Source organism: Schistocerca nitens, chromosome 5 (genome assembly GCF_023898315.1).
Source record: "Schistocerca nitens isolate TAMUIC-IGC-003100 chromosome 5, iqSchNite1.1, whole genome shotgun sequence".
NCBI lineage: Eukaryota > Metazoa > Arthropoda > Insecta > Orthoptera > Acrididae > Schistocerca > Schistocerca nitens.
The window spans coordinates 27,349,806-27,376,090 of NC_064618.1; the positions used below are offsets into that span (position 1 = coordinate 27,349,806).

At 38.9% G+C, this 26,285-nt stretch overlaps 1 protein-coding gene across 1 annotated transcript in view; it reads right to left on the bottom strand.

Moving 5' to 3' along the window:
* Positions 1–26,285, bottom strand: part of LOC126259534 (radial spoke head protein 4 homolog A) — a 241,921-nt gene that overhangs the window by 142,532 nt on the left and 73,104 nt on the right. The window contains exons 3-4 of the mRNA XM_049956409.1: positions 25,154–25,312; positions 3,064–3,183 (exon numbers count right to left, since the gene is read on the bottom strand). Coding sequence (XP_049812366.1) covers positions 3,064–3,183; positions 25,154–25,312 — 279 coding nt within the window. The remainder of the gene's footprint in view (positions 1–3,063; positions 3,184–25,153; positions 25,313–26,285) is intronic.

A 26,285-nucleotide genomic window follows, 5' to 3' on the forward strand; every position in this document is an offset into this window, starting at 1 on the left:
ATGAAAAGTATGCAGAAGTTTAATGGACTAGTCAGGAAGAATATCTCCAAAAAGGCAACCACAGAAGTCAGAAAGAAAAACTTAGGTAACTGCAAAGAAACTGTGGGTAACAGAAGAAATACTTTAGTCAATCAATGAAAGAAGGAAATAAAAAATGTTCAGGGAAATTCAGGAATACAGGAACACAAGTAACTAGGTATAAAACAAATACAAAGTGCAGGGAAACTAAGGTGAAACAGGTGCATGAAAAATGTGAAGAAATCAAAAAAGAAATGATTGTTGGAAGGATCAACTCACCATATAGGAAAGTCAAAATAACCTTCATTGAAATTAAAAGGAAGAGTGGTAACGTTAAGAGTGCTATGAAAGTTCAACTGTGAAATGCAGAGAGAGAGGATAGGTGGAATGAGTACATTGAGAGGAAAGACATCTGATGGGATAGAAGAAGAAACAGAAGCAGATACAGAAGAGACACGGGATCCAGTATCAGAATCAGAATTTATAACAGCTTTGGAAGACTTAAGATCAAATAAGGCAGAAGGGATAGATGATATCCCATAAAAATTTGTAAAACCATTGGGGGAAGTGGCAACAGAATGATTATTCATGTTGTTGTGTAGAGTGTATGAGCCTGGCAATATACCATTACATTCTCAGAAAAATATCATCCACACATTTCTGAAGACTGCAAGAGCTGACAAGTGTGAAAATCAGCTTAACAGCTCACCCATCCAAGTTTCTGACAAGAACAATACACAGAAGAATGGAAAAGAAAATTCAGGATTTGTTAGATGATGATCAGTTTGGTTTTAGGAAAGGTAAAGGCACCAGAGAACAGGGCTGTCACAAGTTTACCAAGGTGAAAGTTCCTGATATTTCCCTGATTTCCAGACAAGTTTTAGCATTTTTCTCTGACAAATTTTGAGATCTCAAGGGTAAGAAAGACATAAGTTGACAAAAAAATGTAAGCACTTCTGTATTTCTAAACGTGTCAGCAAAAGTATTAAGTACTAACATCAACATCATTTGTAAAGAACTGTTTTTAGATGAAGAAAGAAAGCCAAATGGTATATGTGTTGCAGTAAGACAACTGATGTTATTTCAATAAAACGAAACACATTTGGTGACAAAAAGACACGTTTCGTCGGAGTCGGTTATTACCCACTGTGTTATGTCTATTATTTTACAGGTATTGTATGGATTTTCTTTTAAGAAATACATGAGTAGATAGCATATAAACTTCCAGTGACTGCCACAATTTTCTTCTTCCATGGATAAACCACACTAATCCTGCAAATTGTGCCACACACAAGCAAACCCGGTCTGCAGGCATATCGGTGAGACTAGATCTGATGGGCAGGACCTGCACATTAGTGGGAATTGACGGGCTTCAAATCAGCAGGCCCGATCTATTAGAGATATCCACAGAAATGGCCTGCAGTTTTGGCACATCGTGGAAGTCCACGCGTGTGGCCAGCTGTTCACAAGTCACACACAGCATGTTGCTGAAATGACACTGTGGTGATCAATCCGTGCAACAGATAACTTGTTCAAATACTCTGAGAATCAATGATAATGTAGATTTGTACCAACTCACCATAAAGATGATTGATGATATGCAGACAGACACATAGAAAAGACAACCACACCGTCACAATTAAATTTTTGGCCTAAGCCTTTGTCAGAAAACGAGAGCACACTCACACATTCACACAATCACTCAGACACAACTCGTGCATACATGACCACCATCTTCGGGTGCTGCATCGACAGTCTCTTACAATCAGATCCAAACAAACCACTCCTCATGTCTCCCAGTCTCTTGTCAGCAGCTGCTAGGCTAGTGGCAGCACTGAGTGCAAGCTGAGGGGAATAGTATAATGGGGAGAAGCAGTAAGAATGAGGGAATAGGGAAGTGACACATGTAGTCAGCTGCACCCAGCTACAAATGATGCATCACATCTCAGTAAACACACTATTTGATGTACTGAGACAGAAATGATTTTTCCAGCATTTTTTCAAATTTCCCTGACATTTCCCCCTGACATGTTAGAAACTCCCTGATATTCCAGAACTTGGGGCAACTCTGGAGAGGCAGTCTTGATGTTGTGAATGATAATGGAAACAAGACTTTGTTGACCTGAAAAAAGCATTCGACAATGTCAAATGGTGCAAAATGTTTGAAATTCTGAGGAAAATAGTGGTAAGCTATAGGCTGAGACAGGTAATATACAACACATACAAGAGCCGAGAGGAAATAATAAGAGTAAGACAGGGATGTAGTCTTTTACCCCTATTGTTTCATCTATACATTGAAGAAGCAATGACGGAAATAAAAGAAGTGTTCGAGAGTGGTATTAAAATTCGAGGTGAAATGACATCGACAATCTGATGAATGGAATCAATAGTCTAATGAGTACAGAATGTGCATCGAGAATAAATTGACGAAAGACAAAAGTATTGAGAAGTAGCAGGAAAGAGAACAGAGAGGAACTTAACATCAGTATTTATGGTCACAAAGTAGATGAAGTTAAGGAACTGTAGTATCTAGGCAGCAAAATAACCAATGATGGATGGAGCAAGGAGGACATCATAAGTAGACTAGCACTGGAAAAAAGGGTAGTTCTGGCCAAGAGAAGTCTACTAGTATTGAACATGTCTTAATTTGAGGAAGAAATTTCTGAGAAGATACATCTGGAAAATCAGTGTATGGTTATGAAACATGGGCTGTGGGAAAACACAGAAAGGAAGAGAATCAAAGCATTTGGGATGTAGTGCCACAGATGAATGTTAAAAATTATGTGCTCCATGGTACTAGAGGGAGCTGTAAAGCATTAAAACTATAGAGGAAGACAGGAATTGGAATGCATCCAGCAACTAATTGAAGATGTAGATTTCAAGTGCTACTCTGAGATGAAGAGGTTGGCATAGGAGAGAAATTTATGGTGGGCAAAACCAGTCAGAAGGCTGTTTGTGAACTCTTCTACAATATTTAATTTTATGATTTCAGACTCTCAAATAATTTTTGCATTAATAATGCCCACCAAAACTACCGCATCTTACCTCTGTATCCAGATTTCCTGTGAAATATCTTCTAATTTGACGAGCAGTAGTAATTTGTTGGGGTGTAACATTGGGTAATTCTATCCATTCTTCCCCAGGTCTATTACAAACAAAGTAGACCTGTAAAATGGGCAATATATATTAGCAAGATTATTAGATTAAATTGAAAGTACAAAACAGTTATATGTATTGAAAATAAATTTTGATATTGATGGACATGTTTTCTTCTTTGTTTTATGGCCCCTTTTTTTCTGCAGTTGTGGTAACATAAGTCATATAGGACTTGCTGTAGTCCGTAATAACTATATGTAGTGGGAGACTTGCTGTAGTCCGTAATAACTATATGTAGTGGGACTTTGAATTTCGCCGTGCTACACTCGTTCCCTCAGATATAAATTATACCATCGCAGCTGTACGAGCGCTCGACGGCAGAGAAAATATATAAGAAAATGAAGGTACTAAAATTATAACTTTATTTGTTTTCTATCCGTCTTTTGTCTCTCGAGAGTGGAAGCTTAACTTACTTATGAGCTAGTCTTGGTCTGATTAAGACGAAAACAACTTATTGATGTGCAGATGTATTGTGGAAATTTGTATGAAATTCAGAGGATGGAAGCAGCAACATAAAATACATTGCATTTAATATCAAGACGATTTTGATTTGTATAAATTAGTGATTCCTGGACGATTGCAAGATTTCAGAGCAGCTACTACTTTTCACGCAGAAATGAAGTAGGAGATTTTTGAAGACCTGGACGCTGCATGGAAGAAGACATGTTAACATGGTAAAGGATGAACTCTTATCTACGCCATTTCCCCCTGTTAATCACATTTTGTTATTCTCTGTTCTTTTTCAAATAATTTTTGTAGTGGAAATTGGTTTGACGTTTGCTCAGAAACGCCACAAGGACCACCCCAACAATAGCTTTTCCGAATCACGAAGTCCAATAACTTTTCTGTAATACGAAGTCCGATTTGCATTTCATTCTTTCCCTTTTTCACAGTCATTAGCGATTTTAAAACCCCCGTTTTATTCACCATTTCTTCCCACATTTTCAACCTTTTCTTTTCTTTCCTTCTCTTTTTCTTTTTTATTAACCACTACATATAAGTATTTAAGCATAAAATTTTTTAATAAGTTACCCTGCTGAGCTCGTACAGTACCACTAAGTAAATATAAGAATACATTGCAAACCTGGCTAAAAAACAACAAATTCTATACAACTGAAGAATTCTTAGAAACTATTCATCAAAATATATGTTTTACCTAAGTTATGAAGAAAATGTTTTGATATTATATAAGCTAGTTATTTACTGTGATTCTTTTCTTATGTGTGTATTTAATTATTGTATAAAACATTGTTTTACATAATGCTGAAGAAAAGGTCTTTAGTTCTTTCTCTCCCCTTTCTGTAACTATTTGAATATAGTACTGAAACTAAAACCCTCTGTAAACTTTGACGAAGCCAATTGTATGAAAAATACTGAAAGGCTAATAAAAATATTCTATTCTATTCTAAAATACTGGCTTTTGTGACTGTAGTGAAAATCTTATTAAGTCTTACTAAGACTTTTACTACAGTCAGAAAATGCAGTATTAACCTACATAACTTGAATATTAATGCAATGCCTGTTCAGTGTTCAACCTCAAAATCCTAAAATAATTTTTTTGCTCTAGGAGGTGTAAAAAAAAGTATAAATAGGGACGATGCTAACAGGTAAAAGATGTAAACTTAAGGAAATATGATTCAGAGTGATGACTCAAGAAAAATAGTCATATAAAATAGTTAAGACTCTGGAAAGTGTAAAGACAAAATGCAGTTCCAATTATCAATGTGTTTATATCTTCATAATCATAATCATCATCATCAGTCTTCTGCCCTAGGGCAGATCTCCACATGTAGCTCTCCATACACTCTTGTCATTTTCTGTCCTTTTCATTTTCTCATAACTGTTTCCTATCCTTATACTATACACCATCTGGTATCTTCTTTGTCTTCTTCTTCTGCCATTTACTGTTCCCTCCAGAACATCCGTCAGTAAACAATCACTTCTCAAGCAACGTCCAAGCCACCTTTGTTTCCTCTTCCTCATTACCTTTACAATTTCTCTCTCTATACCCATTCTTTTCAGCACCTCCTCAATTGTCACTTTGTCTACCCACTTCATCCGTTCCAACCTCTTGCAAAACCACATCTCAAATGCTTCTTTTCTTTCTCCTCCCTCTTTCCTCAGCGTCCATATCTCAGGTCCATATAATGCGATGTTCCATATAAAGCATTTCACCCATCTCTTCCTCAGGTCCCTGTCCATGCGCTCACATAGAGACCTCTTCTTATTATTAAATGCCTTCTTGGCAATTGTGTTTATATAGTATGCTGAAAGAGACAGCAACTATCCTCGGATCACTTACTAAATTTACAAAGAGACCAAGGAACACAATCTGCACATAAGCAGCCTGGAGAGAGAGAGAGATGGGAAAAAAAGACACCTGAAGCATCCAGATGGGAAGGAGGAAACAAATTGAAACTTCATGATTTGTGAGGGTAAGTGATGTTATGTTACTGATTACAAAATCAGTTTGAATTTACAAAATGTGGCCAGCTGACACACAACTGTTGTAACTGGTCCTTGATATCCTGGACACTGGTACTGGTTCATAACTGACATCTGAGCTGGTCCCACATATATTCTAGTGCGGTCTTATTCAGGGATATAGCTTGTCGTGGGAGTACCTCGACATCAGGCAACTAGGTCGCAGAGACATGTACTGTGTGTGGATGGGCACTGTTCCACTGAAAAACGGCACCATGAAACTGTCACATGAGAGCAACATGTGAGGATACATGACACACCACTGTGCCATCAGAGTTCCCTTCATCACAACCATCTGTGACCTGAAGTCATACCCAATAGCTCCCCACATCTTGACACCAAGATTTACACTGGTGTGCTCATCCAAATCATTGGAAGAATGAGGCCCACTGCATGGTCACCACTGTATGTGCTGATGGTCACTAGGGTAGAGCAGAACCGTGATCGATCACTGAACACACTTCCCGTCGTGGCTCCATCCAAATGCAGCTATTCATGTCGGGCTGTTAATGGCAGCCTATACACAGCACAGTAATTCCCTCATTAGACTGCCACTAGTCTCAAACCGGTGGTGCAGAATGACACAGAATGTTGCACGGACTTCATTACTCGTTCTCAGATGGCAGGTGCCAACATGAAGGGCTTACGGCATGCGTGGTGCACAATATGCATTCCTCTAGTGTGTAGGTCAGACACGGTTGACCAGGACCTTAATAACAAATATGCCTACCCTAATGTTCCCACACATTCCAACATCAGACCACTGTCACAGCCAACAGATTGGATATTGCACAATTTGATCAGCTGACCAAATGGAGATCCGAAATGAGACCTCTTTCAAACTCTGTATGGTGCTGATAACCCTGCCTATAATGAGTATGTGGCTTCACTGTGTCCTTTATGGTGATTGTTCAACATCCAGTGCTGTTCACATTCCTTATATGCCCTACCTGGGCAATGTAAGCATGAGGAACACTAATACTACTGTTTTACTTGTCACAGAGAATTGCAGCTCAAATAATTTACAGACCTGCCAATGTTGTATATGTGTTCAAAGTTACACTGACATCCGACCATATCCTCTGGGCGGCTACAGTAAAAGTTAAGCAAGTGTCCTTCCAGAAAAACTTAAATTTTGCCGTAAAAAAGAAATCGTGTGAAAATTGCAAAGACGAAATCAAGAAACTGAACGAACGCATAACGAGCTTACAGTTCATAATCGGCAGTTTGAAAACGGACGTTTCGAAAATACAACAAGAAAATAGTGAACTGAACACGCTAAAACTTGTGCGAGATAGTTCGTCCGTTACGGAAAAGTGGTCTAATGTAAAGTGCAAGAACAGTAAGTCCAAAGTGCAAATTCGGAAAACCTGCGAAAGTTACGCAAGCTTTGTGCACGAAAACACATTTCAAGTACTTTCGATCGCCGATAGTGAAAATGCAACTTTCAGTTCGCATGAACGATGGGAAAAGCAAAAAGGCACTTTGGGGAATAAGGTAAGAGAAGAAAATTTACTGAAGCAAACAACTGTGAAGGAGGTCAATATAAATGTGCCGACCAAAAATTGTGTCGAAGTGTGTAGTAAAACAATACATAACGATTCGCAAATTGTGAACTCCAATAACAGGAAACTGTTTGTGTTTTCTGACAGCCATGGTCGTGGACTTCCGAGTAAACTAAAAGAAACAACTAAAACATTTTCGTGTGGTATAGTGAAACCGGGAGCCCCACTTAGCGAAATTAAAAAAATGACCGAATCCGCAGAGGCAAAAAATCTGCATGATAAAGACTTCGTTGTACTTATGGGAGGCGCAAACGATGTCTATAAAAATGAGACAGCGAGTGCAACGCGCGATCTTAAACAGTGTCTGAGGAACCTCACTCACACTAACGTAATACTTGTCAATATTCCGCATCGCTATGATCTTGTAAGATGGTCATGTGTTAACAGAGAAATAGAAAGTGCCAACAGTCAGTTTGCAAAAATCTGCAGACATTTTAAAAACGTGGAATGCGTTGATATAAGCAGTATTGGACGTAGATTCCACACCCAACACGGACTTCACCTGAATGGCTTGGGGAAAGAATATCTGACAAGCCTGATAACCAGGGTAATAAAAAACCATCAAAATAAATTCAAAACCAAAACGATAATTGCATTGCCATCGCCTGACTCCACAACGAAGACGCCTCAAAAAAATTCATTAGAAACTTCATCAGCAGCAGCAAAACATGTAAAAAAAGATCAAATTTTAACAGAAATAACAGTGGACATCGATTTCAACAACAAAGGAACTACTGTTCCTCATCAGCCAAGTATTATTTTAGACGAAAATAACAAAAACGAGAAGACTCCAAGTTCACAAGGAAACACAGCAGCAGTGGTAGAACCAACATTTGAAGTGTCAGAAACAGCACCACCATCAACAACAACAAACAGAAGGCTGTTGGACAGAAGAAATGCTGAGCCTCCTTCTCATCTCAACGATTTTTTATGTGTGGGCCTGAAGAAAAAGAAGGGACAACAGTAGGTAGTGTCAGGTGTCTCCTCTCTCCTGTCTCAAGGCAGACTCCAATGGATTCTCAGTCAGGTAACAGCACTAATAGAATAAAAAAGCAAGAGGAAGGCATCTCTTTCTTTCATCAAAACATAAGGGGCCTCTTAAACAAAACAGACCAACTCCTTATTAACATTAGTGAAAAGGACAGTATAAATAATGCCCAGATTTTGTGCTTAACTGAGCACCATGTTACTGATAAATGTGCCTTGCCATCTATAGTAAGTTATACTTTAGTAACATACTATTGTAGGGAAAGTAAAGATAAAGGTGGAGTAGCAATTTATGTTAAGGATAGTGTAGCATACAAAGCTATAGATATTAAGGAATATTGTGCGGAACAACAATTTGAGGCATGTGCCACAGAAATAACAACTAAATTCTACCCAATAATAGTGTTGGCTGTCTACAGGGCTCCTTCAGGTGACATAAAAACTTTTCTGCATTCAATGGAACTACTACTGTCATGGTTACATTCAAAAGCGAAGGATATTGTAGTATTAGGTGATTTCAATATAAACTTTTTGACAGAAAATAAGAATAAAATAGACTTTGAGATTGTGATGACCTTACACAATCTGACATCAGTAATAAACTTCCCAACAAGAATTACATCCGAGTGCCAAACTATGATAGACAACATTTTTTTAGATGTAAATAGACATCAGAATTATATTGTCAGGCAGGTTATAAGTGGGCTTTCAGATCATGATGGACAAATTCTCACTATTTATGACGTTAATCTGTTCAAAAAAGAATTTCCTCGATGGAAATTCATAAGAGTAATTAATGAAGAGGCGAAAGAAACTTTCAACCACAGGTTGCAGCAAATGGATTGGTCTTTAGTATATAGCCATGATGATGTTGATACTAAATTTAACTGTTTTATAAATGAATTCTGTGCTCTTTTTGAAGAAATATTTCCCAAGAAATGGGTCAGAAACAGGGCCTCCAATTCTGTAAGCAAGCCTTGGATTACAAAAGGTATAAAACAGTCATGTAAAACCAAAAGGGAAACTTATGCTGCAATAAGATTCTGTAAAGATGTAGAAAAATGGGAACACTATAGAATATACTGTAAAATTTTGAAGAAACTAATACAGAAATCAAAAGCCCTTTATTATGAGAAGAAAATAGATAATTCTAATAATAAAATAAAAGCAATTTGGAACATTGTAAAAAAAGAGACAGGAAGAGATACAACAAGTAAAGAAGATATAAATAATATCAGATATGAAGGTATCCTAGTAGATAACCCCAAAACGGTGGCTGAGATTTTTAATAAACACTTCCTATCAGTAACTCAACAGATTGGTTGCAAGCCCGATGTTGACGAAGCTGTAACTCTTTGTCAAGCCGTATATTCAAACAAAATTTCAGAAATGCACCTTAATCCTGTTACTGTAGAAGAAATTCAAAAAATCATCATGTCTCTAAAAAGTACGAATTCTGCAGGGGTTGATAATATATCTAGTAATTTATTGAAATATTCTTGTGTGTGGATAAGGGACATTCTCTGTCATATTTTCAATGCTTCCCTTCAGAAAGGTGTTGTTCCCAGTAGACTTAAGTATGCCATTGTGAAGCCCCTGTACAAAAAGGGTGATAAAGCTGAACTAACTAACTATCGACCTATCTCTTTGCTGACAGCTTTCTCCAAAATTCTAGAAAAGCTAATACATGTAAGAATTACTGTTCATCTCATGAAGAACGAAGTTCTCAGTAAGAGCCAGTTTGGCTTTCAAAAGGGCCGTTCAACAGAAGATGCAGTCTACGCACTTGCAAATGAAGTCCTAGAAACTCTTAATGAAAAAATGCTAGCACTTGGTGTCTTCTGTGATTTATCCAAAGCGTTTGACTGTGTTGATCACCAGATTCTCTTGCAAAAAGCAAAATTAGTAGGAATAAGTGGTGTTGCAGGCAATTGGCTACAATCGTACCTCCAAGACAGGAAACAAAAAGTTGTGTTGAATAGCTCGGGTGGAGTATGTGACACTTCCTCAGATTCTGAATGGAGTTCCATTACATGTGGAGTGCCCCAGGGCTCAATTCTTGGGCCACTATTATTCCTGATTTTTATAAATGATCTACCATCATGTACAAGCCTGCCGTGTAAATTTACATTATTTGCTGATGATACCACAATTTTTATGAGCAGTAGAACAGACAACAATCTTGAGGAACTCATTAATCACATACTCTCAGATATAGTTAATTGGTTCAAGGTGAATGGTCTCTCATTAAATTCCAGTAAGACCAGCTTTATTCAATTCTGTACAAAAACAGAAAAAGAGAGAGAGATAAGTGTGACATGTGGTAATCAACCAATAGTTAGAATGGAAACAACAAAATTTCTTGGAGTGCACATTGACAAGAAAATGAACTGGTCTTCACATATTATTGACCTCTGTAAGAGGCTTAGCTCTGCTACCTATGCTTTACGGGTTGTCACTACATGTGTTGAACCTAACACTGCAAAAGTGGCATATTATGGCTATTTTCATTGTCTCATTGAGTACGGAATTATTTTTTGGGGCAACCAGCCATTAGCAAGGAAAGTGTTCATTGCACAGAAGCGAGCTTTAAGAATTATATGTGGATTGCGCCCAAGAGACTCTTGTAGAAATAGTTTTCGTAATCTTAAAATATACACAACTACATGCCAATATATTTTTTCTCTCATGTGTTTTGTTTGTAAAAATATAGAGATATTTCAACCAAACAGTAATTATCACGAGCATAATACACGGAGGAAGAATGACATACACAGTGAACTCAGAAATTTGAGCTTGGCACAAAAGGGTGTCCACTACACTGGAGCAAAACTCTTCAATGCTCTTCCTCCCAAAATAAAGACAGAGATTCATAACAAGAGTGAGTTTAAGAAAGCACTAAAAATATTTTTGCTAGAAAAAGCTTTTTACAGTCTAGATGAATTTTTAACTAAATAAATTGTAATATTTTAATATTATATAATACAAGTTGACATAATGCCACTATGAATTTTATTTAACCTGAGCTCTGTAACTGTGTGTTCTCCGTATCTGTGTTCTGTAGTGTTTTAATGATTCTAAGAAAATATGTATTTTCTTTTTCTGTATTGCTGCCCAAAGAATTTACTGTATAAATTTTTATATAATTATGTACTCAAATTTCTGTATATGCTATTAGATTATCAGATTGTATTTGTAAAAAACTGACTCGTTCCACGTCCTTGTGTATCCAACACAGTTGGACCTATGGAACACGAAATAAATCAAATCAAATCAAATCAAATCTTAACTTTCTTTGTCAGGCAGTGGTTATAGTTGAACTTTTGCTACTTGAGAGGGATCCTATGGAAATCAAGTGATTACAGGATAATTCAACTTTGTGGAAACATTTGTAAGGATGTGCAGAAAACAGAAGAATAAACCACTGAAAGAAACACATTTTAATTTTGGCAAGTGAGGGTAACATTTGTTATTTGTGTGCTGTGTTTACATTCTAGGTTACAAATGTTGCTCATTGTGATGAGCATCTGCATTCAAAACAGTCTGTAAGTTTGTATGGATACCATTTCACAATTGTTCATACCACTTTTGAATGGTGGACCATATAATGTTACTGCGAGACAGCCCACATACTGCTAAATCGCAAGTTAATTTGAATTTCTGACTTATGTTCTTCAACCCCAGTGTGGAAAGAGGACCTCTTCATATTCCTTTAATTCATCAACATCTGTGAAGAACAACAGAATTATTGCTGTTGTTTTGATAAAACAACTTTACGAGTAAAGCCCCGCTTATCTTATCCAGACCCAAATTGATTGTCGACAACTGCAATGCAAACTGGTGCTTTTGTTTCGACGTTACAGTGTTGTACCAGCACCTGTGCCTAATGCAAGTCCTAACACTAACACTACTAACAATGGAAATCCTGTACCACATGGTCTGAACATAATTCCTACTGAGTACCCATACAGTAAATAGTTTTCCATCTGCACAGGTTCAAATAGTGGAAAATTTAATTATAGCTATCCAGTACAACACATCACATCATATATCTAAATAAAAGGCAATAATGTCAATACATATTCTTAAATAACAATTGCATATGTGTGCTTGCAACATCAACACACTGATTAGTTATATAAACTTTGACACTGGAACAAATGATCATAAAATTAAGTAATATACCATGTTTGTAATCATGGATGTCATAAGGGCTTGAATCACATCATATGGAAAGAGAGACACAAACAATTAGTTGTTGTGGTGAACAGTGTGACCAACAACAAACAATGTGGAAAGAATCCTAAAAACTGTGCACTTTCTCAAAGAAGGAGTTAAATATATCGAGATCTTATTAACTTAAAAATGAAGCCTGTTCTTCTCAAATGGTCTGGATTTTAAGACAAAACACACGAACAGGCTTGGCAGCATTTTATGAAAATGCTTAATTGGAAACAAGTTTATGACTGTGAGGAAAAAACAATGTTCTTCCCTTACTTGACTACCATTTTCCCCAAAACATTAATCACATTAGACCAAAGTCTATAAAAAAACTATGGTTTACTCAAAGAATAAAGATGTGTGGTGTGTGTGGGGGGAGAGGAAGGAGGGACTGAACTGACATGGTACCTCATTACAAGAAGTACTGGAGAGTATCAAAGAGAGCACTCTAGACATTGAAACAAATGCATTATGAGAAAAGAATAGTCACATCAGGCAACAACATAAAGACAAAATGGACTGCAGTTACAGAGGAATTTGGTGAAAGTAGAGATGACGAAGAGCAGTGAGCTTTAAGAATAAATGGTACTCTGGCAACAAATGTTGACAATCCCTTCCACATCTAAATCCAAAGTCTGCAAACCCCTGTGAAGTGCTTGGCAGAGGGTACTTCCCATTGTACCATTTATTAGGGCTTCTTCTGTTCTACTCACGTATTGAGTGAGGGAAGAGTTTTTAAATGCCTCTGTGCAAGCATTAATTATTCTACTTCCATCCTTGCTATCTATACAGGAGTGAGATGTAAGGTGCTGTAGCATAATCATTTATCTGCCACTTAATGCTTGTTCTTGAAACTTTGTAAGTAGGCTTTCTTGGTATAGTCTGTGTACCGTATATCTTCAAGCATCTGGCAGTTCAGTTTCTTTTGCACCTCTGTCACACTTGCCCACAGAACCAAAAAAACCTCTGACCATTCAGACTTCTCTTCTCTGTATATGCACATCTACACCTACACAAATACCTCGAAAGCTACCACATGGTGTGTGGTGGAGAGGTACCAATACTAGTCATTTTCTTTCCTGTTCCACTTGCAAATAGAGCAAGGGGAAAATGACTATCTATATTCCTCCACATATTCCCCAATGACTTGTATCTTATCCTTGTAGTCCCAGTCACCTTCAGATGCTGGTTCCCTAAATTTTCTCAGTAGTGTTCCTTAAAAAGGACGTTGCCTTCCCTCAACTTGTGTGTTGTTACAACCTACCAGTAGCAAATTTACTGGTGTGCCTCTGAATTGCTTCAATGTCTTCCTTTAACCTGACCTAATGTCAATCCCAGTTATTAAAGCAGTATTCAATAATAGTTTGCACTAGCATCTAACATGCTGCCTCCTTTACAGATGAACCACACCCTCCCAAAATTCTCTCAATAACCAGAAGTTGATCCTTCGCCATCTCAATTACAGTCCCTACATACTTGTTGCTCTACAGCATTATGCTAAGATATTTAAGCAATGTGACTGTTTCAAGCAGGACACTACTAATACTGTATCAAAACATTATGAGTATGTTTTGCCTTCTCTCTCACATTAACCTACATTTTTGTACATTTTGAGCTAGCTAGCATCATCACATCAACTAGAAGTTTTATATGTCATCTTTTATCACCATGCAATCACTCATCTTTGACACCTTCTGATATACCACAGCTGATAGCTGCCCACTCTGTCTGCCAGAACAATTATATATATAGAAAATAATAACGGGCCTATCACATTTCCCTGGGACACTCCTGACAATACCGTTGTCTCTGGTGAACACTTGCCTCAAGGACAACATACTGGGTTCTATTACTTAAGAAGTCTTTGAGCCACTCACATATCTGCAAACTTATTCCATATGCTCGTACCTTCATTAAAAGCCTGCAATGGGCATAGAGCCAAATATTTCTTGGAATTCTAGAAATATGGAATCTGCCTGTTGCCCTTCATCCATATATCATGTGACAAAAGGGTAAGCTGAGTTTCAAATGAGCAATGGTTTCTAAAACTGTGTGATTTGTGGACAGAAGTTTTTCTGTGTCAAGGAAATTTATTATATTCAAACTAAGAATATGAAGTGGGAACGTGTGGTATCTCCGCTTACAGTCACTCATGCTGTAATGGTACAGCTGCCACTACTTGTGTCGGCAGTGCCGTAGTTCAGCCCTTCGTGCGTTGGATGGTGCTGTCACCACAAATACATTCAAAAATTCTGCAGAAAATCAATGTTAAGGATAATGGTGTGTAATTTTTTGTGTCCAGTTTTTTTACAGGACTCAACTGTGGTTTTTTCCAGTCACTCGGGACTTTGCACTGGACGAGAGAGTTGCAATAAGTGCAAGCTAACACCCAAACCTCCAAATGTCAGACGCTCAAACTGGTACCAAACTTTGTATTTCAATAGAGTATCAACCAAAATAAAAATTTAGTTGATGCAGTGTGATGTTGTCCAGTAGAATATGCGTAAACAGTAATTAAAAGTAATACCAGAACTACAGAGCACAGGAAAAGTGTATCTTTGAATAGATGCATTGAAGATCTCACATGGGTGAATTGGTAGAGCGTGAGGTTATCACAATAAAGGTTCTGCAATCAAATCCCCATGATAACAATTTTTGTTAACTGTTTATGTTTGAATCTGTTATATGGGAGAACATTTTCCTGCATGTAATAGAACTTTTCGGAGTTTGTAGCAATGTTTTTTTGGCACTCTGCTTTAGCTTCATTGGTTGAAAATAGTAAACCTATAGAGTACATCTGTATAGAAAGGTGTGGTGTTCTGTCGGACATGTGTGACAGAACACTATGTCTATATAAATATACTCTATAGGTTTGCTACTTTCAACTAACGTAGCAAAATAAGACTGCCAAAAGAATATTGCTACAAACTCTGAAAAATCTTTTAAATGACAGGAAAATGTTCTCCCTTATAAAAAAGAAGTCATCAGTGGGATTTGGTTGCAGGACCTTAGTATGACGTCCTCACACTCTATCCTCTCACCCACGCAATATCTTCAACACATTTATTCACAGATATGCCTTTCCTGTGCTCTGTAGTTCTGGTGTTACTTTTAATTACCATTTATGAATATTCTGCTGGACCACAGTACACAGCAAAAAGTAAATCAATGTTTTGGTTCATATTCTATCAACATACAACATTTGGAACCAATCTGAGTGTCTGACATCTGGAGGTTTGGGTGTAAGTAAGGGGCCAATACTGTAGAGTACTCTTTCTAAAGTGAATTGGGATACCATCCAGACCTGGCAACTTATTTGTTTTCAATGCTTTCAGTTGTATCCCTGTTCCACAGATATCTATTACTATGTTTTGTCCTTATGGGAGTCTATGCGACAGTCAAATGATGGAATGTTTGTACGATTCTCCTGCAAGAACGATTTATTAAATGTTAAATTTAAAACTCTGGATTTCCTTTTGCTATCTTATACTGCCATAACTAGTGTCTGGATAGAAGCCCTAGACCCACTTAGCAATTTTCTTGGGTTCTTAGAGAGATCTTTTGCAAAGGTATGATGGTGGTAGTTGCATGGTCTGCACATAGATATTATTACAGATGTACAACTCTCTACCAACCTTTAGCTGTTGTCATCTGCATTTTCTCTTTTGAACAACAAGAGTAACAGCCTTTGCTTACTCAGTGTTTTCTGAATTTGGCTGTTAAACTATGGTGGGTCTTTTCTGTCATCAATCCACTTACTGGGTGCATACTTCTCCAGAGCATGATTTACATACAGTCCATATAAATTTTGCCAGTAGTTCCTCTACACCCATCACACCAGAACCTAATGATGTCAGGTCATTGACTAAGTGAGATGCTAACAACTGCTTATCTGCTCTTTCTAGCAGAAACACTCTTCTATCACTTTTGACTGATTTATTAACTTTTAGTAACCATAGTCACCATAACGACATCATGTTCACTAATCCCCGTCTCTATACTGACACTGCAGATAAGGCCAGGCCTGTTTCTAGCTTGTGGGCTGTCAAACTAGCTGCTCTTGACAGTTTTCAGAAAATGGTTCAAAATTACTTAGGAAGACTGTCTGTCTGTAGCCCATATAATCAATCCACAGACGTCTCAGCCTATGTTTGGTAGAATGAAGTTCCCTGCAACTAGAATAGCATGATCTGATTATTTCCACACTGCTAACCATATACTTTATTTGAATGACTCTAAAACTGTCATAGTGGAATGGGGTGGCCAGTAAAAATATCCAGCAACTGACACAATTTTACACAGACCTATTATATGTAACCATATAACTTTACTGTCACACTCAATTTTGACCTCAATAGAAACAATATTTTTATCAACTGCAATGAGCACTCCCCTCCTATGGCATATAATGTGTCTTTCTCACACATATTCTATGACTTTCTGAATATCTCATTGCTTTCTACTTCAGGTTTCAGCCATCTCTCAGACCCAAGAACAATTGTTACTGTTGTTGTGGTCTTCAGTCCTGAGACTGGTTTGATGCAGCTCTCCATGCTACTCTATCCTGTGCAAGCTTCTTCATCTCCCAGTACCTACTGCAACCTACATCCTTCTGAATCTGCTTAGTGTATTCATCTCTTGGTCTCCCTCTACGATTTTTACCCTCCACGCTGACCTCCAATACTAAATTGGTGATCCCTTGATGCCTTAGAACATGTCCTACCAAACGAACCCTTCTTCTAGTCAAGTTGTGCCACAAACTTCTCTTCTCTCCAATCCTATTCAATACCTCCTCCATAGTTATATGATCTACCCATCTAATCTTCAGCATTCTTCTGTAGCACCACATTTTGAAAGCTTCTATTCTCTTCTTGTCCAAACTATTTATCATCCATGTTTCACCTCCATACATGGCTACACTCCATACAAATACTTTCAGAAACGAATTCCTGACACTTAAATCCAAGAAGAATCTGATCCCAAAACTTTCCAGAGGGCAGTAAATTTGGAAACTGCTGTGAATACTTCAATAATCTCCTGATAAGACTTTGATAGTCAAAGACTATTTACTCCGAACGTGGTCTGATTTCTACCTGGTGAGTGTTCATCAGAGTACCTCAAACAACTTCCTAGCCTAAAAAATCCCCATGTGCACTACAAAAGTACTCTGCTACCTGAGTAGCTGCTTCCTTTGTGTAATGCATCCCTGACCTATCAAGGGGAGTCCTACAATTCCCCATGTGATAATGCAGGACAGAAATCTGCTGTCACGACTGTCACAGAGTCAATGAAGCTTTGGTTGAGACACTCCACTCAGTTCCAAAGCAAAGGACCCTTATCAATTCTGGGAACAATGCTCCAAATTGTAAGATCTGCTTGAGCCACAAGCACAAAACCAGCAGTCTTCACCACTTTCACCTGTCACCTGCACAAATAGATGATGATCCCAGAACAAATGCGACAGGTGTCATTGTTGCTGAAGTGAGCCACAACTAGCACACGGCTGCACCCCACATGCTCGATAGCCGCAGGCAAAGTCTCCTCCACATCTCAGGTGAGGCACCTCGGCAGACATATCGAGTACACATTAGCTTCCTTTCCAGGTTTAAAAGCTGTCTCCCTAAGGGGCTCCACAATGAGCGTAACAATGGAGCTCCCAATAATTAGCAAAACCCTGCCCACCTTTGCCTGACCGGACCTTGTTGAAAGAATGACCACATGCAGGGTGAATAGTCAAGGCCAGAGGGGCAGTCTCCAAAATGGCCTTCTGCCTCATGCAACAGAAACATGTTATCGCCTGCCACTCATCCTGCTATGGCATCAGTCCACCACATGGTGTACATTAGTTGGTGAGCCAATTGGTAAGACAAGCAACACCTGATGACCCCACACAATGAGTGAAATATTACATCACCATTACACCCCAAGATAGTGGCCTGGAGATGGAAAATTGTAGCCATAAGTGCATTCAGCTACTTGCGAACTGGGGCCAGCTGTTCCTGCATCAGCACGTAGCATGCACACACCCTCCCCGTCCTAGTATAACTAATTGAATAAGTAAACTATAAAAGCAGACAGATACCTAGAGCCGGCCGAAGTGGCCGTGCGGTTAAAGGCGCTGCAGTCTGGAACCGCAAGACCGCTACGGTTGCAGGTTCGAATCCTGCCTCGGGCATGGATGTTTGTGATGTCCTTAGGTTAGTTAGGTTTAACTAGTTCTAAGTTCTAGGGGACTAATGACCTCAGCAGTTGAGTCCCATAGTGCTCAGAGCCATTTGAACCATTTGAACAGATACCTAGATATTCAACTGGAAACCCTCTTGACTTGTCACCAATGGACTCTTATGCTTTAATAAGCGGCGCAGCTGGCTGTTAAGAAGAAATGAAAACTGTGCTCCAAACTTTTTGAATTTATATGTACAGTTAAAAAAATGGAGGATTAAACCTCTTAAATAGAAAAATGTACAAAAATTTTGAGAAATATACTATTAGAAAAACACAGGAAACTTGCCATTCTGGAAATGTGTAACATGTGACATCTGGTGCCTGACTGAGGGACTTACTAGGCTGAAAGGAATGGTCGCTTGTCTTCAAAACAAACAAACGAGCAACTACTGCACTACAGACTGCCTGAATATTCACTTAAAGTTACAAAATGCAATATTAAACCCCTCAAATAGAAAAACAGATATGAAATTTAAGAAATATACTACTAGGTAAACAGGCAGGGAATGAAAAATGTGCTCCAATTTACCTACAGTTAAAAAAGGCAAGATTAAGCATCTTTAACAGAAAAATACATTCAGTATCCCCTGTTAGTCCTATTTGTTGCGGATCCCAATTAGCAATATTTTATGATGGGACATGCTCCACTGCACCATTAAAAGTAATGACCACCAAAAATTTATACAGGGCCAGGATAACATTGGGTGGAATGCAGGCACAAGGATCTGTTGGATGCCCAAGGCACTAGTAGGACATTGTTAATAGAATACATAGTCATGTTCTTTAAGGTGACGAGAAGCCAGGTGATCAGGTGAAGCTTACACGAGGAGGCCAGTACGTGTTGACACCTGCACACCAAGCAGCCTCGACCACCACAGCGATGGGGCTGTACATGCAGCTGGCAACTATGTCACAGGAGGTTGCTGATCGGATGCATTGCTGACATTGCCTGTGTGACCCCAGCTACCAGCAGCAGGGCTAACAGGTTACCAGGGCACATTTGCAGAGATCATACGTGACAACCCAGGAAAGGCATCCAACAGCAGTGTATGAAGTTGTCTCAGTCGCAAAAAGTTGCGTTTCCTCGACGAAAGACAGGCAGGTGATGCCATTGTCTGATCATAGATGCAGGTCGTGGCGGGGGGTGGTGGTGGGGTGGGGGGGGGGTGAGGTGGTGGGGGGGGGCACCTATTTGCGCTCCCCTTGGCTTGTGGTACTGTACCATCAGGTAGGCCTATGGGACCTGGTGGTAGGAGGCACCCGAGTCTTCTCATCAGTGGAGGTGAAGAAGATGGCAGAAGCCCACGGCAGCTGAGTCCTTCAGTCCAGGCCGATGGCTGCATCGTAGACTGAACTCATCTAGACAGACTGTGGATGAAGTCCCACATTGGGACTGGTTAGCTGCAAACTGAGAAATGAGCTTTGGAAGACAAGAGTATTTGTGCTGGTCGATCTACGCCAATGACATTATCGTGCAGCAAAAATTAATGATTGTGCCCTAGTTTTCTGAATCTGTCAGTGCTCTGTACCATAATATCACTTTCCAGTTCTTCCCTTCAGGCTTATTTAGTTTGGCTACTGTGTGTAAAAAGCCACTCTCATGACAACTTCTGCGTTATTACTTCAGTGTACATGGTCAACAGAACGATGTTATGCTCCCTTATCCATGAGGTCACTGTGTTGAGTCAGAACCTCAATCATGGTGTGTGGCAAATTAACTTGGTGGTGTGCCCATGCTACTTGCTGTTCTTCCTTGTTGGGATTCCAATGTAGTGAGTTGGTAGCCCTGCACCAGGCGAGACACGTGAGTTTTGTGCTGCTGTACAGATAAGTGATTTAGACTGTAATAAAACTCAGTTTAGTTCAGGAAACTAGTTTAATACGTGTGTTAGTGTGTTTTGCAAGCTTACAATTAAAGGTATCACTTCTCTTTGCTTATTATTCCAGAAAATGTGAAAGGAATATAAAGTAGGGTTACAATTGTATTCTTGCATACATTTTAGCGCAGTAAAACTTATAGAATCTCATTTAATTGCTCTGTTCCATTCCAGCAAGTTAAGAAAAGCATATCCCTTTGCTGTTTATCTCTTATTTTGTGAAACACGGCGTAAATTTTAAGTTCCGGTATCTGGAAACGTTGCACATACGGTAGTAGCTTTGTTTACATACAATTGAGACTTGACCTAATATTTTGTAAATGTGGTTTCTTGTTTTTCAGTAATTTAAAGTAAAGTTTGGAAGGTAGGAGACGAGGTACTGACAGAAGTGAAGCTGTGAGGAAGGGGCATGAATTGTGCTTGGGTAACTCAGTTGGTAGAACACTTGCCCACGAAAGGCAAAGGCACCAAGTTCGAGTCTTGGTCCGGCACACAGTTTTAACCTGCCAGGAACTTTCAATTTAATTTGACTTATTCTCACTAAAGTAAGATTTTTACCACGAGTTAAAAGTGCCTGACGTGCCATAGCATTGTTAGCTCTGGGGTTTGGTGTGATGGCTGCAGTAGTTTTTTCCTTTGGGGTGATTGTAGTGACATGGGAAATGGGGAAGTGGATCAGACTCATCAGTGGTTCTATATGCAGTAGAGATAGGAAAATAGCGGAACAGGAGGAGAAAATTGCTGCCTTTCAGGCACAGTTAGAGCAGGCTAGGGAAGATCTGAACAGGTTAAGGAGGGAGAAGGGTAAATATAGGTGGGAAGTGGCAACAGGTAACAGGAGGAAAAGACCTAGAACTTTGTCAGACAGCTTTGTGGTGAATGTGAAGAATAAGTTTGACCTGTTGCTTCAGTTAAAAATTGATGAGCCTCAGACAGAGGTAGGTGTAGAGAGGGCACAACAAACTTTCACTAGAAAATTGAATAAGAAAGTAGGGAAGGCAGCAAAGAGAAAGAAAGTTTTGTTGTTAGGTAGTTCACATGCCAGAGGTGTAGGAGGTGTAGGACCAGTTAGGATCAAAATACCAGGTCACAAATTTTTTTAAAACCTAGTGCTGGTCTGGGTCAGGTGACAGAAGATTTAGGTTCACTCTGTAAAGATTTTACCAAGGAAGACACTGTGGTTATTGTGGGTGGGCCAGGCAATATATTCACAGATACCCTGGGCACAGTATAGAGTGTGACCTGGCAAAGATTGCATCAGCACTGTGACATAGCAGTGTTGAGTTTGTGTCTGTTCTGAGATGCCATGACCGGCCTCATTTAAACTCTTCTGTTGGGAGAGTTAATTTGGAGTTGAAACGGCTACTTGGGTCGGGTGCGGGGTCTGCCATGAGTGGTAATATACAAGTAGTCATAGGTGTTGGAGCAGCACCTTTTTTAGGATAGGTAGGACAGAACGAAGTCAAGTTAGGAGAGAAGTAAAGATTGAAACGAACCTTCAGTTTGAGAAAGAAATAAAAAAAAGCATAATCCTGGCACATTCGATCAGGAAACACAGCTGTTGGTTAAAACATTACAGCAATCAGCAGAAATTTTATTTCCAACCGATTTCATCTCGGTAAATGTGAAATGCCAACTATCTTTAGTGCATCAAAATATTCGAGGGCTTAGAAGTAAAGTTAATGAACTACTTATGTGAATTGATAAATTAGAGTCATCGAACCCAGTTGATATAATCTGCCTCTCTGAACATCATGTGACCACTGGTATAGATATGTTAAACCTTACAGAATTTAAGTTAGCCTCTTACTTCTGTAGACAAAATATGAGGAAAGGAGGAGTTGCCACATTTGTTAAAAACAGTTTCAAATTTAAGAATATTGAGATTAATAAAGTTTGCTTAGAGCAGCACTTAGAAGCATGTGCAACAGAGATAGAATTTCATAATAGGTCCTTTATAATAGTAGCCATATACAGAGCACCTTCAGGAAACTTCAACCTGTTTATAAACAGTCTCGAAGATTTATTATCTCATCTAAAAATAAAAAAATAAATAAATAAAAAAAAAACAAAGAACTAGTGGTTGCTGGTGATTTTAATATAGATGTCCTGAAAAACACTGTCAGTGAACAGTTACTGAATCCAGTTACACTGTCATTCAATTTAATTTCTACTGTAAATTTCCCAACTAGGGTATACAAATGTTCTAAGACTTCCATTGATAATACCTTTGTAGACAACTCTAGGCAACTAAGCCACATTGCAAAACCAGTAGTAGATGGGATACTTGACCATGGCATGCAACACCTAACATTAAATTTTGAAAATTGTCAGGGTAAAACATCTATCAGAACTGAGTACAGAAGGCCAATGAAACAGTCAAAAACTGAGAAATTTAGGAGATTGCTCAAAGAAATTAACTGGATGATGTTTACAGCATCCAAGACACAAATGGAAAATACAAAACGTACATTAATAAAGTTAGCACCTTATTTGAAAATTGTTCTCCCCTGAAGGTAACTCAAATTAAGCAGAAGTCTAATAAGAAACCATGGATCACACCAGGGATAAAGATATCATGTGAGACAAAAAGGAAATTTTACTGATATGTACGGACACCTTTGATACTAGCATTATAGCTCATTACAAAAATTACTGCAAAAGATTGCAGAAGGTTATCCAGAAATCTAAACACCTGCATTATGAGAAGAAGATAAATACAGCCAGCAATAAAATAAAACAATATGGGATATATCATGTCCATTATAATTATCCGGGCTGTTATGCGGTGGTTGGTTGATGAATTCAGTGCCAATTCCCGACGTTTCATCTCTGACTGCGGGAGACATCTTCAAGGGGGTCCATAGCTCGATGGAAGGTCCAACACACCCACTGGCTTGCTACAGACTGCCGCTGAATTCCGTGTCCACGCGCTCCTGCGCCGCGGTGTGACGTCACGTGTTTTGAAAACGTCCGTCGCCGCCGATCGCCGTTGCCATCACCCAGTAGTGGACGGGTGGTACACATCTTCTTTAGCACCAGCATCCATAAACTGTTTAATTTCACGCCATCCTCCTTTAGATTGAAATTATTAGGGTGTTTAGCGATTTTGATTGCCTCCCTGTAGAGCCTTTCATAATATCCGCTTGTGGCCACTAGTACTTGCGTCGCCTCGAAATGCATATTGTGGTTCCCTGGCTGGAAAGCATGCCTCCCAACAGCTCATCGTTCCGTTTCTCCTCTTCTACAATTTCCCTTGTGCTCATCCAAACGTTTAGCAGCCACAAGTTATATTTTTGATTATTTTGGTAGTACTGTCATTTTACGTTGATGACACATGCTTTGTTTATTTGTTATATCTTTGCAATTTTCAAGCTGCTAGGTTAGTTTCGTTATTGCTCCTGTGCTGTTAATCATGGCTGCTCCACTGTCTATTTGCACCAAAGAAGAGCAATGTTCAGTGATCCGTTTTTTGTGGTCAGAAGGCATATCAGGGGCTGAATTTCATCAAAGACCTTTGGTACAGTATGGGAACAGTGTTTTGCCACAACAGAGTGTCTATTAATGGATTGAAAAATTCCGAAATGTTCGCACAAGTGTTATCAACAATGAAGGAGCTGGACAATCATTTACCACCACAAATGAAGAAACCATTGAGTGTTCACATGAAATGATTCTCTTAGACGATTAACTATTGATGAAGTGGCACATTGTCTGCAGATTAGTAATGGTTCTGCCTACGAAATCATTCACACAGACTTGGGTTTCATAAAGTTTGTGCAAGATGGGTCCCAAAACAACTCACACAGCTGCATAAACAAATGTGCTTGGACATCTGCAAAAAACATTTGGATCACTATTATAATGAAGGGGACAACTTCTTAGACAGGCTCATTACTGGTGACAAAACACGGATCCGTCATTACAAGCCGGAGAGTAAACAGCAGAGTATGGAATGGAAACATTCAAATTTGCCATGTAAGAAAAACTTCAAGACCCAACTGTCTGCAGAAAAACTGTTGTTTATGGTTTTTTGGGATGCACCAGGTCCAGTAATGGAACATTATGGGGAAAGGAGCACAACAATAAACTGTAGATTACAGTGAGATGCTGTCAAAAGGCATTGTATTGTTGCACGAAAATGCCCATCTGCATACTGCTGTCCACACTTCTGAAACACTCCAGACACTCAAATTTGAAGTACTGGATCATCCTCCATATAGTCCTGATCTTGCCCCTTCTGACTATCACTTGTTTGGTCCACTCAAACAGGCATTAGGGGGCCGTCAATTTGCCTCAGACAAAGCAGTGAAAGAAGCGGTGCATTCCTGGCTCACAGCTCAACTGAAAACCTTTTATGAGGGCATCAGGAATCTTGTACAACAATGGACCAAGTGCGTTGAAATGCAAGGAGACTATGCCAAAAATGATGTTCTTGTAAGTTTCCTATTTGCTTACAATAATCTTTTATAACTACTTTGCGGATAATAATTGGCATACCCCCATACACTCGTAAAGTATTGGACAACTTCCATGACTTCATGTGGCTGGACAGCTGTGATCCACTCAGATAATCTGTAACTCTTCAGCACTACTGAAATAAATAAAAATACTGATTACCTTTTGATTTGTGCCTTCACCTATTTTTTCTGGTGGCACATCAGGTGGCTTCTTATACATGGATTTAGGTGGTCGTGGTATCTTTGGTGCAGGTTTGAGTTTAATTTTTTCTTCCTCCTCTTCACCTTCTTCTTCACCTTCTTCACCTTCTTCTCCTAGCTCTGCTTTAGGAACAATCTCCTCAGGCTTAGCTTCTTGTTCTGCCTCTGCCTCAGCTTCTTCCAGTGCTGCTCTTCGTTCTTCTTCCAGTCTCTCTTGTTCCTAAAAATTCAATAAGTATTTGTAATGGGCAACAAATTAATCGTTGTTCTGTCTCATGTTTAAGGACAGACCCATGGCACAGTTATGTCAGTGCAAGAATTGAAGAAAAATATAATACTTCTTGATGAACAACAAGGATGAGAGAATAAACAAGATCTATGTTGATGCCAGGGAATGTAAAGTGAACCTTGGGCAGGGACTAAGGTAGAGTACAAGAGTTGCAAGGAGTCTGTGGTTATAGAACTTGAAAAAGGCAAAATTAAAAATTAATTACAGAATTTCCGTCCTAGAACTATGAGGATGGTTTGACAAATTTGGTAAAAAAGCAAGAAAAATATGTGTGTTTCATAAACTTACCTTACTTCTCGACATAGTCTCCTTTGAGGGATTTGCGCTTGGTCCAGTGATACTCCAGCTTTCCTCATCCCATCAGAAAAACAGGTTCCGTTAAACCTTGCAAAATATTCATTGTCTGCAACTATCAATTCCTCATTTGATGAAAATTCCTTCCCAGCAATTAAAAATTTCAAGTTAGGGAACAGGAAGAAGTAATTTGGGGATAAATGGTGAACAGGGTGGATGAGAAACCAGTTCAAAACCCCATTCGTGCACTTTCACCACTGTCATAGCTGATGTTTGGGATGGTGCATTATCCTGATGAAAATTCCTTCCCAGCAACCCAACATGGTGCATTATCCTGATGAAAGAGTACTTTTTTGCATGCCAACATTGGTCTTTTTTCAGACAATAAAGGTTTCAAACTATCCAAAAATGAAGCATAATAAGATCCAATTCTGGGTCTGCATATTTCAATTAATTTATGAGGATTATTATTTGCAAATCACAAAAGATAGTGGTAATTGCCTTATCA